Genomic DNA, 18,451 nt, shown 5'->3' with positions numbered 1-18,451 from the left:
TGGTGTATTTGCAGTGTTTTCATGGTATAGAGCATAAAACACTACAAAATATCGTAAATACTATAAATACACTATATATACACGATATATACACTAATCTTACACTATAAAAACACCATAAAAAACCTATTGTTACACTATACAAAAATAAAAAAAATTGCAGGAAATTTTTTATATAAAAATAAATAAATTATTAAAAACTGAAAAATAGGATTGTGGAATCGGTCGGTTCGGTCAACCGAACCGAAAAAGATATTTGTGAAATTAAAAAAATAATATTTTTTGTAAATAAAATAAAAACTCAAAATTTTACAGGTAAAAGTGTAAATAAGTTATCGAAACATATATTTCATGAAATTACCATATAATAATATATTTGATAAAAAAGACTTCTTAAATTCTGATTTCTGTTTCCTTCTTCAAACTTATATTACTTTATAAATATATGATTGTAATATTTAATAAAAAAAAAGTACTAAAGAAAATGAATATAAAAAAAGAAGATAATTATTTTAGAAATCTCTAGGGTTTGCCAAAAACTAAATGAAAAACAAAAAATCTTTCATAAGTATACAACACAAACTACTATAAGAAGAAGACAGTAAGCGAGGTGGAGCTTTGAGAGTCCTACAATTTAACCCTCTCTGCCTTATCCTTCCCCTCATTACTTCTACACACTCTCCTCTGCTTATCTCCTCCTCTTCTTCCTCTCACTAAACCCTAGAAAACACCAAGAAGAAGAAATCAAAACAATGGCTTCTTCTTCAGTTATTGGTGTTTCTTCCATATTTCACACCACTTCATTAGAATTATCCACTAGAAGAACAAATTCATCATCTTTTTCACTACCCACTTCAGATAAACCTCACTTCAATTCACTGGTTCTTCAAAGCTCCAATATTTGTAGTCATAGACATGGAAATGGACATTCTTTGGTTACTTGTGCTATTGCTGCTCCTAATTCTATTCTCAGTGAGGAGGCTTTTAAAGGGCTCGGTGGCCGTCTCTCCGACTTTGAGGATGATGATGATATTAGTGGGGATGAGTATGAGGAGGAGTCTGATGGTGGTGAGAGTAGTAGTAGTAGTGTTGACGAACTTGCTATTACTAAACTTGGTTTGCCTCAGAGACTTGTTGACTCCCTTGAGAAACGTGGGATTACTCACCTTTTTCCTATTCAGGTACCTTGGTTTTTGTTGTTCTTCTTCTTGTTGTTTGTTTATTTGTTTGCTTTGTCTGTCTGTTGGTTGAAGTGTTTGTAGGTGGCAGTTAGACAGACTCATTTGTAGGTCGAAAGCTTAGATTTTTCTTGTGTTATATGTGTAATTACTGGGATATGCAGGGTTTTGTTTGGCTTTCATTAGAATGTCATTTGGTTGAATGGAGTCATGTTTGGAAAATGTTATAATTGATGTATATTTTGTTTATGTTTCACTTCAATTATGCAGAGAGCTGTCTTAGTTCCTGCGCTGGAGGGCCGCGATTTGATTGCTCGTGCAAAGACTGGGACTGGGAAGACTTTGGCCTTTGGGATTCCGATTATTAAACGCCTTACTGAGGATGATAAGCAAAGTACACAGAGGTACTACTAGTCAGTGAGATGTTTGAACTTAATGCATTAAGATGGTTAGCTAACAAGTTATTAGCGGTTGGAAATTGTTTTAATTAATGTAATGTAATGCGTTTATTTTGTTGTTTTTAGACGAAATGGCCGGCTTCCTAGAGTCTTGGTCCTAGCCCCTACTCGCGAGTTAGCAAAGCAAGTGGAGAAAGAAATTAAAGAGTCTGCACCTTACTTGAGCACTACTTGTGTTTATGGAGGGGTTTCGTATATAACCCAACGGAATGCTCTTACTATGGGGGTTGATGTTGTGGTTGGAACTCCAGGTCGAATCATTGATTTGATAAACAGTAATAGCCTCAAATTAGGAGAAGTTGAATATTTGGTCCTTGATGAAGCTGATCAGATGCTTTCATTTGGATTTGAAGAAGATGTAGAAACAATTTTAGAAAATCTTCCATCTAAACGACAGAGCATGCTTTTCTCTGCTACTATGCCTACTTGGGTGAAAAAATTGGCTAGGAAATATTTGGACAACCCTCTTCAAATTGATTTGGTAAATCTTGGTTCTTGTTATCCTTAATTTGTCCAAGTTCTTCATTTTCACTACTAATTTAAAATGAATGGAACAAAGGACATTATAAGCATAACTAGCAAGTAATAAGTGAGTGAACTATGAAATGATTGAGCAGTGTGTTTACCGTTTTATCTTCATCTTTCATGGTGTAGCAGTTGCTGATCTGGAAATTACAACATCAAATTTTTATTGTTTATATCTCTTGCAGGTTGGTGAACAAGAGGAAAAGTTGGCTGAAGGAATCAAACTCTATGCCATATCAACAAATGCAAGTTCAAAGCGAAGCATTCTCAGTGATCTTGTAACTGTAAGAATCCATTCAAATATATTCATTTAAATAATTACTGGGCTTCCCAGGAAAGCTGGAGCCTGCACGGAGTTTCTCTCTAGTTTTGTTTGTTCCTGAGATTGGCATGCACATTTTTCAACAAAATTATGAAGCATTTTGCTCCTTTACTACATTAGAATGGTTTTTTGAGATATGAATGATCCAGTAAAGTATGAATACATACAGACTAGCTAGTAAGATTTGTAGGATTGCGCCAGAGAAATGCCACAAAAGTCATGTATAATGACTGAAATTTTATAAATTGGACACTGAAGCATAGCCGTGAAGCATCCACTAGTCATTTAACAATATTTTGGTTATGAAATGTTTTAAACCTATGGTTGTGCAATTTAGATGTCAATAGGAACTCATGCGCATGTATGCTTGCAGAACTCCTTGCTCATAGCTTGTGTGGGACCATGGTGCTTGGAAGGACAAACTTTTCTTGACTATAGTTCTGAATGACTGAACTTTGACTATCTTTTGCTGCAAATTCAATATATACATGTTTAAATATGTCTTGGTTTATCATCTATGAAGAACAAACTTTTCTTGATTATAGTTGAATGACTGAACTTTGACTTAAAACCTTCATTAACTATATTTTGATGCAAATTCAAGATATATATGTTTAAAAATTTCTTTGTTTATCATCTATGTTAATTAATATTTTCTTGCTTATCACAAACCCATTTTTTTTTATGATGTGCTTTACTGTGCTAGTATTAGGGTGCTTTGATTGTTGTCTGGAAATATCAGTTATTCATGGCATTGAATATTTCTGTCACGCTCAGGTTTATGCAAAGGGTGGAAAGACAATTATTTTTACCCAAACTAAACGAGATGCTGATGAAGTCTCAATGGCATTAACAAGTATTGTCGCTTCTGAGGCATTGCATGGGGATATATCTCAGCATCAGAGAGAGAGAACTTTAAATGGATTTAGGCAAGGAAAATTTACAGTTCTCGTTGCCACTGATGTCGCTTCTCGTGGACTTGATATTCCAAATGTTGATTTGGTATGTATTTACTTTGATATATCTTAAATTAATCTTGCTTGTGTTCTATACATGTTAAGAATCTTAGCCACATTCATTCTTTTTCTCCAGATTATTCATTATGAAATTCCAAATGATCCAGAAACTTTTGTACATCGATCTGGTCGTACAGGACGTGCAGGCAAGGAAGGTGTTGCTGTTCTAATGTTCACCAACAGTCAAAGAAGAACAGTCAAATCCATTGAGCGTGAAGTGGGATGCAGGTTTGAGTTTGTTAGTCCACCAGCTACTACAGAGGTTTTGGAATCATCAGCTGAGCAAGTAATTGCTACTCTAGGTGGAGTTCACCCTGAGTCGGTGCAATTTTTCACTCCAACTGCACAGAAATTGATTGACGAACAAGGGACAAGTGCCCTTGCTGCTGCACTGGCACAATTGAGTGGATTTTCTCAGCCTCCTTCGTCTCGCTCTCTTATTACCCATGAGCAGGTAAATCTCCTCGTATCCAATTTTCAAATTGCATTATTGAAGTCCTTGATTTTTCTTGTTGATGTCATATCTGATTTCAATTTCTGGACTTGTAAGATACTACATTCAGGGAGGCTATCTTTTTTAAATAAAAATGACTGCATAGTTTGCCTGGATAAGAAATCTGAAATTCAAATCATTGGATTTCAGTTTTTAGTTCGAATTGCATGAACATCAAATAAGATATGGACTTGTGAAATGGGACGAATGTCATGCTTCTACGGAATCATTGAGTGTATGTTTGAAACTGAACCTTTCAAGCACAATTTAACCATTTTTATTTTTATCTTTATGTAAATTTGCTCACTTCATTAATAAGCTATCAGACAACCCAAAACATATGTATTATCACCAGAAGCCGATCAGGTGATAGCATTATTGGTTGGCTTAACCTTAGTTACTCTGAAGTTTTCCATTTTGAGATGTGCCATCATTTGTTGGTTGATCCCAAAGTTCATCCTCTCTCTTTAGAATTTCAATATTCAAGCCGTTCTTTGTAGTCTCCTGCAAGTAATTGGAACTGGAACTTTGTATTTCAGGGATGGACAACATTGCAACTGACCAGGGATCCAACTTATTCTAGAGGGTACCTGTCAGCTAGATCTGTTACTGGTTTTCTTAATGATGTCTATACTACTGCAGCTGATGAAGTTGGAAAAATACATATCATTGCAGATGAAAAGGTACAATTTAGCACAATGTTGGCAACATTTGAGTTCAAGTGATTATTGATAGCTGCATTGCCTCTTTGAAACTCAGCAACTGATCTTTTTATGTGTTTAATTTTTTTGTTATTGTTCATTTTGTGTATCAGGTTCAAGGGGCAGTCTTTGATCTTCCCGAAGAGATTGCTAAAGAGTTTCTGAATAAGGAAATTCCACCTGGAAACACCATTACCAAGATCACGAAGGTTGTTTTTAGACGTTGATCAATCTTATTAACATCTTTTATGTGAGCATATAGCCACATGAGAATTTTTGTCTTCTTCCTCTCAATAAAACTAAGTCGTTCGTTCGACTTATTTGCAGTTGCCTTCATTGCAAGATGATGGACCTCCAAGTGACTTCTATGGAAGGTTTTCAAGCAGGGATCGACCTGGTAGAGGAGGAGGTGGTAGAGGCCAAAGAGGAGGTTCTAGATCCTCCTGGGGCCGGGGCGGCGGCGGCAGTAGATTTTCTGATGATAACGAGGATTCATTTAGGCGCGAGGGTCGAAGCTTTTCAAGAAACAGCAGTGATGATTGGTTGATAGGTGGTGGCAGATCAAGCAGGCCTTCACCTCGGGGCAGGTTTTCATCACCACGGGACAGGTCTTCACCACGTGACGGGTAAATGTTTCTGCATGAGAAATTTGGTGTTTTTTCCTTTTTCATTTCATTATTCTTTTAGAGTGTTGGCAGTAAGTTGTCTTATGTTGCTCATGCCGTACTGGTAAGTACCGTTGTGAACTGAGATTCATTTGAGAAGGAAAACTGAGAACTAGTATAATGAGCTCATGGTTGAGGTGGAATAAAACTGAGCGAACAATATTTTCCCATAAAATCATCTATTTAGCAACTATAACACTAATCAATAGATTCAGAAACATCTATCTCGATATATTAACAAAATATGAAGAAATTGGAGATGATATTAGTTGTACACCTGATGTCAACTACCAATAGAATTCTAACTTTTCATACATATATTCTCTATAATTTTGTTTGTCTAACATAATATTTTCAAACAGATTAGATCAATTTATCATATGTGAGCACAATAATCTAATTTTTTTTTACTGTTTGCAGTAACAGAAGCTTTGGAGGTACGTGTTTTACGTGTGGGCGGTCCGGGCACAGAGCATCAGAATGTCCTAGCAAGTCGGGTTTCTAGTCACATCACCTTCTAAACCATGGTTTCAGGACACTTAACAAAGCGGAAGTTGCTGCGATGGGAACTTTGTGCTACTCTTTTTGTTTGCATACATCGGTCCTGTTACGGGGAAAGAGTCGGGGATCCAATTTTCAAATGCTCTTACTAGCCCTTTATCCATATCCCTTAGTTTTGTATTATGATCTGGAGCCTGACATTAAAATTATTTGGTACTAGTTAGAAGGGTGATCTATTGTAATAGAACTATCTGACAGTGTTACAAAACTCTGATAAGTCTTTAATAGTAAGTAGTAACAGAATGTTTAGCACTTTGTTGCTGGTTTTGCAGAATGTGTCTTATTTTGTTATATGAATACATCAATGTTCAAGGGACCATTTGGGGAAAAATCACTATCTTGGGGAAGAAGTAACTCTTTCGGTTGAGTCAATGGTCGATTAAATCAAATTAACCAATTATTGATAATCCGGTCGGTTTGATTGAAATGATAGATTAATTTGGTTAATTTGATTTTGATTTGCTCACCCTACTAGTGCTTCTACTCTCCATCCAAACGAATCCTCACAACCTATCAGAACTAGAACTGTAAGAGAACAAAGCGGATTTGCGTTATATGAAGTTATGAACTAGAATAAAAACTTGAAATGTGCACCACCTTGCATTTTAAGATCTCAATTATTCTATGAAATAGTAATAACATACATCAGATTACAAACATACCATGTAAATCTATTGCAATTTTAGAATAATTAACAAAAAAAAAACTGAGTAGATAAACTAATCCCTGGTCATATTGGCATGGTGCATTTTTTTTGAGAATGACCTAACAAATGACAGCGTCCACATTGAACAATTCTCTTCGGACGCTTGAAGTTTTCGACACGAAGAACTTTCTTCTTTGGTCTACCAGGAGGCCGGCGATTTTTGGGTGGTCGTATGATGATATCAACCTTAGCACCTCCACCACCTTCTGTTCCCTCACCTGGTTCCTTCCATAGGCTTTTGTCTGGAATAGGATTTATTATCTGCGAATAAGTCTCACGATAACTCGAAATTGTAAAACATGGCTCAGCAAATAGCTGCACAGTTTGTCCACAAGATATCAGAGCAGCAGCAGCATGTGCACAGGGTAGACCATAGAGCTGCCAACGGCGACATGAGCACACACGGCTTCTTATATCCACAATATTTGTTCGCTCCGTTGACACAATCTCAAACTCAATTTCATTTGCACGTAGGACCTGATAGCAACGAGCATCTGCAATTGCCTCTAAAATCCGCTTCTCAGCAGATGGAACGAGAATTGAAGTCCACCTGATGCCTATGTCACGGCGATCGTTAAACCACGAAACCAGTTGATTACGGATATGCTCCATCATTTGCACAATTGGGAGTTCATGACATTCAAGGGCCCAATTATACAATAGCTCTGTGACCCCCATCGTGAAATGGCCATATCGCATGCCTTCAAAATATGCCACTGCCCAAAGCTGAGGAGCGAAGTGTTGAAACCATGTTATAACTTCTTGTGAAATCTCGACCATCTCAGAAATCTTGCTCTCAAATTCAGCGGTGGTAAGGGCATAAACAGCATTCCAAAAGATATTCACTAACTTCGTGTTCTTAAAAGTATCGCGGAAGTTTTCACTAACGTATCGTAAACAAAAGCCATGAAAAGCACTAGGAAAGTGTGTTTCAACTGCGTCTACAATGCCCCTTTGCCTCTCAGACAGAACAGTCAGTCTAGGCATGTTATCAGTATTTACTCCGAGAAGCTTTCGTAATTCTGACATGAACCACATCCAATTTTCATCACTTTCTGTGTCAACAATAGCAATGGCCAGAGGAAATAATGCATCATCAGCATCAACAGCTGCAGCACAAAGTATTGTGCCCAAATATTTTCCTTTAAGGTCCGCTTTGTCAAGTTCCAAAAGTGGTCTACAAGCATTAATAAACCCATAAATGCACGCACGATAAGCAATAAAGAGGCGCTGGAAACAGTTCTCTTGCCCTGTGGCAAAAACTGAAGCAATGCTCCCTGGGTTTGTTTTCCGTATCTGCTCACAATATGCAGGAAGAAGGCAGTATCCTTCTTCAAACGTTCCATGAAGTGCAGCCATGCTGCGTTCCTTTCCTCGCCAAGCTTGCATATAAGATACAGCAACACCATGCTGGTCCCGTATATCCTGCAGAATCTCTTTTGGTTTGTATTGCGGATTATCCCGAATACGGGTTTCTACTGATCTAGCTACCCAACCAACTGATGCTTGCTGATGATGGAGGTTGCGCACTCCTTCACATGTATGCTCTCCATGTAAGGTTCTAACTGTAAAGGTTGGAACTCCAGGGCATTTTGCAACATGAACACGCCATGGACAGCCTTCTTTAGAGCACTTAGCTATAAATCGGCTTCTATCTGATTTCACTATCCGAAGATCAAAATGTAGGGATATAGCAATATCTTTCAAAGCTCTTCTGCAAGTTTCCACATCAGGAAATTCTTGTCCGATAACTAAACAATGTCCTGCCAAAGCAAGAGTAGAATCAGGCACAACAACTAAAGCATTATCAGCCATGAAACCACCAAATTATGGGCAGCTTTATGCAAATTGCCCACTTGCCCCCGTGCTGGATACAGAATGGAACAGATTCTAAACTGATACTTCCCACAAGGCTACCACTTAAAACTTCAATATGAATCTATGCTGCAACAGAAGACAACAATTAAAATACTACAATAATCAAAAAAACGATTTCCAGGTAAAATGTCAAGCAAAAAAAATTGTACCAATTAATGAACACTGATATGGCAAAGAACATCTTGATGGAATATGATCATTGCAATAAGACTTCACTTGTAGGCTAGCAGTTTATTTGTTTAACAAGGACAAACAGCCTGCAAGACCAAGAAGAACAATAAGAAAGCTTTACAAAATCAAATATTTCAAACATAATATCTATAGACATGCATGTGTTGTGAGAACAAAAGAGAAAGAGAGAAGAATTTGACAACCACCGGTCTTACTCATAAGCTATCTCCATACAACTAGAGTTACTAGTTTCAGGCAAATGGCAAGCGTCGCCCTTTAGGAGCCAAAGGCTACATGCAACTGATAATCATAAGATTTAACCTTGTTGGCCTGAATCAATAGTACATAATGGTCATTGCATCTAGAATCTAAACAGACCTTTGCCCTGAATAAACATCAATGTTAAAAGAATCTAATAAGCTTTAACAAAAGCAAGAACCAGTCTTTATAGTCAGGCAACTTACACTATTCCTAGTTTCTTTGCAATAGTCTCCAAAATAATGTTCACCTCAATATTAATTCTGCCAGAATATTTTGAAGAGTAACTCTGCACCCAAATAACCAAGCCATATCCATAATCTAGGTAGCACAGGCACCGGGACACCGATACGACGAAACGGTGTTATTTTAATGTTTCATATGTAAAAGATAAGTTTCGTGTCCAAAACGTCAAGTGTCAGAAACGTTTCCAAAACGATACACGTTGATTGAATGAAGTGTCCGAGCTACCATAATTGCACAAATTAAACTTATGTTATGGGCCAAAATTAACTATCATTAGCTTCATGCTACTTCAACAAACACCTAAATGAGAGTCCAATCCAGATATTCTCAATGCATAATTGGAAATACTAAATTGGTCACATGATCTATTAAGTCTCATTACTTAGAAACAACTTCTCAAAGCCACTCCTAACCTAAAATCTTCAGTAATTGAAGAAATTAAACTCATTTCCTGGCAAATGCAGCTCACATAACTAAAAAACAGGCAAAAGGGCAAATGTTGTATTCTACACCTAACAAAAACTCACATAAATTCAATAGCAGAGGCTATTTTAAAATTAAGAAATTCAAACGAGAATCTACATTATCAAAACGGATCAGACCAAACCCAAATCAATTAACAATCCCAATTTCAGAACCCAGAAGCTAAAAACTTTAAAAACAAGAGAAAACCCCATAATTAAACAGTTGCACTATGTTTAATAAAGAGAAAAAAATAAGCTAACCTTGATGGTAGTGTAAGGATTTTCTATCGACGGTTTAATTTGATTTCTGCTTCTGTTTTATTGGTGAAGCTTATGATGGTGTTGGGTGCATACAAAGTTTTAATCTTTGAAGTGTTGAATTGAAGTTTTTGGACCCAAAAACTCTACACAAAACCTTCTTCTTCTTCTTCTCCTCGGAGATTGTTTTGGTTTTGTTTTCTCCGATAAACTATAATTTTGCCACAGCTTTTTCTTTTTCTTTAAATTTACGAATGTGGCTTAATAAATTTGGGTCATTTGCGATTTTGGGCTCTAAGTTTTTGTTTATTATGAAACGAGTCTCGTACTTTATTAATATGTTTCAATTATACCCGGAAAGGAATGCATAATCACATTTTAAACTTTAAACCAGGTGAAAAATAAAAAGTATCACTCCCCATATTCCTAATACAAATAACTTCAAGAAAACTATTCCAGGATACCTATTTTTTGTAAATTAGAATATTTATATTAATTATTTTCTCTTCTTCTCATATTCATAACTTAAAAAATTATCTTTATCTATTAAGGCATATCCGAAATTTGCTAAATTAACTCAGCTCAACCACTTGGAAAACCTAATTGAAGTTAAAATATCAAGGATATTTTAGTTAAATTATTTAAAAGTAATTTATTCCTATATTTTGTACTGAAATTTAAACTGTCAAACCATTTTAATTCTCGTGCAAAATTTTAACAACAAATATTTATGGACTATATACACTTGAACTATGTTATTATATTAATATTATCATAGATATTTTTAAAGAAAATTACTCAAAAGGACTATTTTATCATTCTATTACAATATTCTAATTATTGAGATAGAAAAAGCTATCAACTTAAAATCCTTCGATTCCACTGTACCAATAAAAGTGAGCAAAAGCTTCGATTAAATTATAAACTTGTTGATATTAATCAATATTAAATTAATTATATCATTTTTTTTTTGATAATTTAGGGAGGGGGAGCGCTTGTGGGAGGAAACGAACCCACGACCTAGCAGTTTTCTGCTTAGCGCTTATACCGTTTGAGTTAAAACTCATTGGTTAGATCATTATTTTTAAATCGAACATTAAAATTAGTTTGTTAATTTAATTAAAACAATAAAAATATATAAAAAAATATTATGCTAATTCGATTAACAAAATTTTCAAAACATAGTCAAAGTTGTTCCCCTTTAGGTCACAACAAATAAAAATCATGTACAATAACATGAGAACTCATTAGCATATGAATTATGAAAGCAACTTTGCATATCAACTTTTAATAAGTCATGTCATGGCAAACATTGACATTACATATATAGAATAATACTAATATCATCCATTAGGAATGAACGGAAATAAATAAATAAAAAAGCAAACTATATAGTAAAAAAAAATACTAAATGCCGGATCGCAATGTCCACCGGCCGGCGGCGGAGAAGACAGGACATTAGTATTTCGGCCTGATCTCAATTCCCTGAGTTATGAGCCCACCTTTCCAATTCCCACCGTTCACCTCCAAAATTTTCATTTCAAAATCTCCGTCGTCATCTCCGTTGACGAAAAACTCCCCCATTTCAATCTCCGACCACCCATCCTCTCTCTCCTTGGGATGATCATCGTCGTTTTTCTCCCGTGTCGTCGGTAGCGGCGCTTGCAATCCCACGGCGCGGCTGTGGTTGAAAATCCCGACGCGCCTCACCACAATTTGATAATGCTGCTGCCTATCCCCTTCGACATCCAAATAAACACTCCGCCTCCGTCCTTCAGTTCCGGCAAGTCCTACTGTCACATCCACCGGCTGGTCAAATCCGTAGGCTCCAGCTGTCGTTTTGAACACGAAATAAGCACCGTAAAGCGTGTCGGGAGATAGCATCCGAACGTTGATTTTTCCGCAGATTTCGAGCCAGCAAACGCCGATTAACTCCGCCACCTCATCAAATCTGCCATCACATCAACCAAAAACATTTAAATTATTTATTTGAAATTTTCTCCGACGAGGAAGGTCTCATAATCAAATATTATTTAAATTTTATTTACAAAATAACAAACCTGGATTTAAGTTCAGAGGTCCATCTCCAATACCGTGGAGTATCACCCCACACGATCATCAAATCCCTCGCCGCCAGCATATAACATTTCTTCCCGCTAAATTTATCCAGTGAGAAACTCTGTTCATAATAGCAAACTCAAAACAATTAAATAACCTAATAAAAATAAAAATAAATTATAAAAAGGAAGTAAACTTTTTTATATGAAAAGGACAGGGAATAAACGATAATTACCTTTCTGCCATCGTCGATGAGAATCGGAGCATCACAGAGGCGGAGATAAAGCTCTTTTTTCGAGTTAGCGCCGGCCAAGAGATGAGAGGAATCCGAGGAGGAGGAGACGATGGAGCGGTAGTCATTTGGAAGATAGTGTTCCCAAACGGCGTCGGATTCGGAAGCCGACTTAAAGGTGGAGGAGACTAATGATAATCTGCCCGCATCTCGAGGACCTGTAAACGACAGTACGTTTGCGACACAGCCTTCCGGTAAAACGTGCATTTCTGGTTCGTCGTCGCCATCATTCGCTCCCATTTTTGTTGAGAATGAATAAAATTGGTGCTACTATGATGCCTTTTATACTTACCAAAGGTCAAGGGGATGGATTCTAAAGAAAGCTTAGCGGTTAAGGTTTTTTTAAAAAATATTTCTTCATTACTTTCTTGCCGTTTTTTTATCTCATATTTTTCTTTAATTAAAATCTACTTTTTTTTATGAAAAAATTAAATATAAAAAATACCAACGAGCTACGGCTCAAATGGTATAAGCGCTAACATCAAACTGTTAGGTCGTGGGTTCGATTCCTCCCACAAGCGCTCCCCCCTCCCCACTTATCAAAAAAAAAAATTAAATTATAGTAATCAACCTCATGTTATAAATTAAAGTTAAATAAAATAATTTATAGGAACATGATATAATTTTGAGATATCTAAAAAAGTAAAATAAAACGGGAGAAAAAATTTATTTTTAATTACTTAAAAAACCCCCACTTTGTAACATTCATTCGTCTATACCCTGACCTAAGAAAAAGTTCATTTGTACTTCTTTTTTTATTTTTCATTTTCGTCTCTATCCTAGTCCCTAAAGAGCTAATTTGATCTCTTTTTATTTGAAAAAATATTTAAAATAATTCTTTATATTTATCTTATATTCTAATTAAACATTAATATTATTAATTATTTATAATGTTTTCATCCTTTAATTAATTTAATTGTCAAAAATTTAAATTTTAGGGTAGAGATAAAAACGAAAAATTAAAAAAGGGTACAAATGACCTACGTGAGGGTATAAACGAAAAAATGTTATAAGGTGGTTTTTTTTAAGTAATTAGGCCTTTTTTAAATCATAGATATTTATGGTTTTTGCTTTGGCAACTACTCCCTCCATTTTGAAATAGTTGTCGCTTTAATCATTTTCATACAAAGTAAGAAAGCAATAAATATGTTTAAATTTGTATATATTTTTACTAAACTACCCCTTCTTGAAACTTGTTAATAGTAATTACTATAACTTTTTATTTATATTTTTGTATTCTTTTAATGAATACATATGTGGAAAAATAGTAATAAATGCTTTCTTGGTATTTTAAAATGACAAGTATTATGAAATAAAATTTTTTCTCTAAAGCGACAACTATTTTAAAATGGAGGGGGTGTATTTTTTTTCTCTTTTTTGCCATTTGCTAGAAAGTTTTTCTTTTGTAAAAAATACGGTTGGAAAATTTGACTATAAGAGCGTTAAATTTAACCACAATAATTGCTTAAATATTATAAAATAATAAGATTAATTGACAGTATAATATGTCACCCAATATAAAATTTCACAAACTAAATCCTAACCATAATAGGCATATATTACAAATATAAAAGTTAAGATAATAATAAAACTTCAAATCTCTAACAAATCTAAGGAATTATCATTCAAACCTATAATGATTAATATATAAATTAATCTTTTAAAGGAGATGCAAAAAAATCCATACTTTAACGACACATATGTTGTGGTCTGTTTTTAAAAGTACCATAAAATGTTTTAAAATCGTGAAACATCGAGGTAGAATATCTTGCATTATTCTCTATTAGAAGAAGAAAAAACGCATAAATGGTAGCTAAAACCAACATGGCAAAAATTATTATAAGTAGTAATATATGATAAATCAATATTTATTGCGTGCAATATTAGAAAAAACAGAGGGCGGAGAGATGATTTTAGCCAAAAAAAATACATAATTGAGATGGAGTGACTGATGTTAAATAAATGTTATATTATTAAATTCTGGTTTTTAATGATAACAGGAAAGTGGATAAATATATTGAAATAGAAAATTATAACTATTATTTGATCTAAATGACGGCTATATGATTAATTGATTATTTGACATTTTTAAAATAAAATTATATGATTTCTATCAAAAATAGATAATATTTTTAGTATATAAAAATAGTTCCTTATATTTTAGTTTTGTTAGATTTTCAAATTATATATACATTTGTTAAAATAGAAAATCAAATATGACGGTCGATACGTGATCAATTTAACAATGCAATGTATACTTACTGTCTTTTTGAACACTTTGTAATTTCTTTACTACTATACATTTATGTTGTATAGTAGCAAAGAATATAAAATTAATAGTATGTTTTAGCAGACAAATGACATTACTCAATATTTTGTTTTAGCATTGTTTGCGCAATCAATTCCTTTTTTTATTGTACGCAGACAAAGTGAGGACAAAATTAAAATATTTTGGCATGAAATGAAAGAACAACTGTCAACACCAAAGTTTGTTCTTATTGAAAGAATACGTAATAATTTTTACAAAAAAGTACATAATAATTTAATAGCTAAAAATCCTCTACCTTTACTTCCAATTCATTTGCACCCTCACCTTATAACATAAGGGCGAGCATAGTTTGGTTCGGTTCAGTTTGATTTAATAAACTCCAAAATCAAACCATATTTTAAGAGAAAATATAAAAACCAAACCACGCCAAATATTTACGTAAAATTTCGGTTCAGTTAACCAAACTTTAGCATCGGTTTCGGTTTGGTTTTGTTCGATTTGATTAATATAGATTTAGATAAATATTCTATATAATTATACGTAAAAATTAAAATTATACGTAATATCTTTACTTATATGTGTGTATTAGTTTATATATTTTATTTTCATATATGTATCTATACACACATATTATATTTATATATAAATATTTCAATAAATAAATTTTATATTTATTTATACATATATAAATATTAATAAAAATAATATTATTGTTCGGTTTTTCGGTCGGTTCGGTTAACCACTAGTTGAAACCAAACCTAAACCAAAAACCATATTTTTTTATAACTTGAAACTAAACAAATCCATTTTAACCATTTTAACCAAACCAAAATTAATTTCGGGTTGGTTTGGATCGGATTAATAATTTGGTTCGGTTTTTGCTCACCCCTATTATAACATTTTCAATTTTAAATTTTTTTCAAATTTCCACCTTTCAATTTTCAATTGCACTCTCGAAGTACTGAATTGATCTCTTTTCACTTAAAAAATGTTCAAATTAATACTTTATAATTCAACAAATATTCTAAATAATATTCAATGTTAATATTTAAACAAAAAAACATTCCATTTAACTAAATTCAAACAAATTTTTAAACTTATATAAAATTCAAATAAATTTTCTTAGTTTTCAGAGGAGGAGCTGCTCCTCCTCCGGCAGCTCCTGAACTGAGGAGCTGCTGCTCCTCAAGCCAGGAGCATCTGGTCCTCCGTTGAGGAGCAGATGTTCCTCCTCAACAGAAGAGCAGCTCCTCAAGAGGCTCCTCCGTTGAGGAACAACCATGGCTGTTCTTCAATTTTTTTTGTTAAAAAATGGTTGGATGGAATTATGTTCCGGCAATGAATGGGCGTCGGTGGCCGAAAAAAAATGGTGGTTGTGGGTTGCGTTTTCGGTTGTAATTTATTAATTTTTGAAATATTTTATTAAGGAATACGTTAAATTGTTAAAATTTTAATATTGATGATTATTTAGAATATGCGTTAAAATATAAAGTATTGATTTGAACTTTTTCAAATGAAAAGAGGTCAATTTAGTATTCAAGGGTGCAATTGAAAATCGAAAGGTGGAAATTTGAAAGATTTGGGTATCAATAGAACTATTCATTCTTTTTAATCATATGATTTTAAAGTAGATAACTAATACTATACATATTTATAATTTTATCTTATATTTTTAATATATTTTTACTTAATATAGTTGTTAATTGGAATAAAAGGACAATTTTATTGGACAGAAGAAGTCATATTTTTCTAAGATTATTTTATCTTTTGAAAGTGATTTTATTCTATTTAAAAAGTAATAAAAAATATTTTTTTGTATATTAAATTAAATATTAAATTTGTATAAAATCTAAAATATTTTCTTTATGAAATAATAACAATGTTCATGGAATTTTAAAATAAGTAAGGTTGTTTTAAAAAAAGGAAGGCAAAACCCATGCGGAGGCCCTTCTACTTTATCGATTTTGTTTGAGAGGCCCTTACACCAAAGTTTGTTACGTTCGAATCCCTGTACTTGTCAAAATCCCGATTATAACACCCTTACATGGATGGAAAATGGCAACTGTAATTCACTCTCCGTTAAATAACGGAAAAAGATGACATGTCATTTCCTCCTATTTATTAATGCCCATGTGGCATCACCACTTAAAGGCTTATTTTATATAAAATTATAATTTAATAGAAAATGGTAAAATACAATAATTTTGATGACAAAATTAGTATTTCTCCATCATCTTCTTCAAAAACCAATTGGGCATACTTCTGTAACATTGAAGCTAAAAGTTCCATCTTTTTCCAGAAAACAATCAAAATCTATTTCAAATGGCCGATTAACAAGACCCATTTTCCCTTTCATAACTTAATTAAACCTGATCTAAAGAAACTAATTATCCAACCTAGCTTTTAAAGTTTATTTTTTTCTCAAATATCAACCAAATCGTAGTTGATCTAAATTGAATTTTTTTCATCTAATATTTCCTTTGATTAGAAAAACAACAGAGGCACATCATTTTCTCATTTGTAGCAACAGTGGCGGCGGCATTTTCTGGAGGCAACGGTGGCGGCGGCGTTTTTCTAAAGGCAACGGCAGCGGGATAGGAAATTTCCAACAGCAACTAAGTTCGTCTTTGTAATCTCGTAGCTTAGACACAACCAAAGATACACTCACCAACCACACAGGTCTTTCTCATAGCTTTGGTTTTGTTGTTTTTTCAGATCCTTTAACGTTTTTGTTTCTGGACATTGATTAATTTTATCTGCATTTGATTAGTTTTAATTTTGTTGGATTGTTTATTTGTGGGTGATTTATTTATTGCTCTTACCAGCAAAAAGATGAAAACAAAAGAAACAAAGGGATGAATCCCTAAAGCGGCAAATCAGAAGAACAGCTAGAAACATGGGCATAAATTGCTTTTTATTAGTTGAAAGTTTTCGTCCTTTTGCTTAATTTTGATGTTTTTGTTTCTGAGTTTTGGTTGATTTCGAATGATTGGCTTCTTGTTAAATCCACTGGTTTTGGAGAAATCTTGGAGAAGAAAGGAGAAAATTCATTTGAGGTCATTTAATTTTATGTGTATTTTATGGGGACTAAAAGTTTAAAAGACCATACCAATTTCTTTTCACACTCTCACATAACGAGAGTTAATTACACTTGCCATTTTCCATCCATGTAAGGGTGTTATAATTGGGATTTTGACAAGTATAGGGATTCGAACGTGACAAACTTTGGTGTAAGGGCCTCTCGAACAAAACCGATAAAGTAGAGGGGTTTGCGTATGGGTTTTGCCAAAAAGGAATTGAAAGCTGGCATATAAGACATATGTTGCAAAGAAGGGCAAAGTAACAACCGCATAGTTGATGATGTGTCCACTGTGTTTGGGATGAGATTGAGCGGGAAATAATCAAGTACGTAATTACGCGCGCGTCGTTAATCAAATAGTATTACGTAATTAAATAATTATTTTACAGTAATTGTAAATAATGGCTCATTCAATTTTTTTTCTCTAATAAATTATTATTTAACATTATTATTATTTAATTTCAAATAATTCACTTGTTATTATCGATAATTCATCTAGTTTTGACAAAATAAAAACATCAAAAAATATATTCATTTTGTTCTGAATTAGTAGACAGTCTTTGTCGTTTTTAGCAATTCAAATTACAAAAGTTGGCAAATAATTTAAAAATTAAAAGTTTTATTTATTTTTAATAAATTGAATAGTTATTCTTAAATAAATTAATTGTTTTCATTTTGAATATAAAATATATTAATGAATTTTTTATTAATAATATGCTTTTAAAATTATAAAACTACAAAACTATATAAAATTAAATTAAAAAATTAATTTAACAAACTTAACTATATTATTTTTGAATTAATTTTTGTTCAAATAACCTAATACTTTTGAGATGGAAGTAGTCATTTTTAA

At 33.4% G+C, this 18,451-nt stretch overlaps 3 protein-coding genes across 7 annotated transcripts; 1 reads left to right on the top strand and 2 right to left on the bottom strand.

Annotated features, from left to right (window-relative positions):
* The first annotated feature begins 569 nt into the window (after positions 1-569).
* LOC126674514 (DEAD-box ATP-dependent RNA helicase 3, chloroplastic) lies at positions 570-6,193 on the top strand. The gene is made up of 10 exons (XM_050368967.2): positions 570-1,181; positions 1,449-1,582; positions 1,703-2,117; positions 2,347-2,445; positions 3,261-3,485; positions 3,576-3,953; positions 4,532-4,675; positions 4,807-4,902; positions 5,021-5,319; positions 5,779-6,193. The coding sequence occupies exons 1-10, from the start codon at positions 753-755 to the stop codon at positions 5,861-5,863; spliced, it is 2,304 nt and encodes a 767-aa protein (XP_050224924.1). The 5' UTR covers positions 570-752; the 3' UTR covers positions 5,864-6,193.
* A 324-nt stretch (positions 6,194-6,517) lies between these two features.
* Positions 6,518-10,139, bottom strand: LOC126674515 (uncharacterized). 5 transcript variants are annotated; one of them, XM_050368970.2, is made up of 4 exons: positions 9,904-10,139; positions 8,890-9,059; positions 8,653-8,760; positions 6,518-8,569 (listed from the first exon to the last, which is right to left on the bottom strand). In XM_050368970.2, exon 4 carries the CDS (start codon positions 8,438-8,440, stop codon positions 6,650-6,652), a length of 1,791 nt encoding a protein of 596 aa, XP_050224927.1. In that variant the 5' UTR covers positions 8,441-8,569; positions 8,653-8,760; positions 8,890-9,059; positions 9,904-10,139; the 3' UTR covers positions 6,518-6,649. The 5 variants fall into 5 exon arrangements, with proteins under 5 accessions (XP_050224927.1, XP_050224926.1, XP_050224928.1 ...); XM_050368969.2 differs by having other exon boundaries at positions 8,890-9,004; XM_050368971.2 differs by lacking the exon at positions 9,904-10,139 and adding an exon at positions 9,139-9,869 and having other exon boundaries at positions 8,890-9,004.
* A 1,008-nt stretch (positions 10,140-11,147) lies between these two features.
* LOC126671034 (F-box protein PP2-B10-like) lies at positions 11,148-12,547 on the bottom strand. Its single transcript, XM_050364725.2, has 3 exons — positions 12,194-12,547; positions 11,961-12,079; positions 11,148-11,851 (listed from the first exon to the last, which is right to left on the bottom strand). Exons 1-3 carry the CDS (start codon positions 12,488-12,490, stop codon positions 11,359-11,361), a joined length of 909 nt encoding a protein of 302 aa, XP_050220682.1. The 5' UTR covers positions 12,491-12,547; the 3' UTR covers positions 11,148-11,358.
* Positions 12,548-18,451: the final 5,904 nt, after the last annotated feature.

This window comes from Mercurialis annua, linkage group LG3, assembly GCF_937616625.2.
Source record: "Mercurialis annua linkage group LG3, ddMerAnnu1.2, whole genome shotgun sequence".
NCBI classification, from domain to species: Eukaryota; Viridiplantae; Streptophyta; class Magnoliopsida; order Malpighiales; family Euphorbiaceae; genus Mercurialis; species Mercurialis annua.
This window is presented reverse-complemented; position numbering and strand designations above follow the sequence as displayed.

Excerpts from the sequence above, each read along its gene's own strand:
- LOC126674514 (XM_050368967.2), top strand. The coding sequence starts at position 753 with ATGGCTTCTTCTTCAGTTATTGGTGTTTCTTCCATATTTCACACCACT. Across the intron at positions 2,446-3,260 it reads TTCTCAGTGATCTTGTAACT|GTTTATGCAAAGGGTGGAAA; the intron begins GTAAGAATCCAT and ends TGTCACGCTCAG. Across the intron at positions 4,903-5,020 it reads CCATTACCAAGATCACGAAG|TTGCCTTCATTGCAAGATGA; the intron begins GTTGTTTTTAGA and ends ACTTATTTGCAG.
- LOC126674515 (XM_050368970.2), bottom strand. The coding sequence starts at position 8,440 with ATGGCTGATAATGCTTTAGTTGTTGTGCCTGATTCTACTCTTGCTTTG.
- LOC126671034 (XM_050364725.2), bottom strand. The coding sequence starts at position 12,490 with ATGGGAGCGAATGATGGCGACGACGAACCAGAAATGCACGTTTTACCG. Across the intron at positions 12,080-12,193 it reads TCATCGACGATGGCAGAAAG|AGTTTCTCACTGGATAAATT; the intron begins GTAATTATCGTT and ends TATTATGAACAG. Across the intron at positions 11,852-11,960 it reads ACCTCTGAACTTAAATCCAG|ATTTGATGAGGTGGCGGAGT; the intron begins GTTTGTTATTTT and ends ATGTGATGGCAG.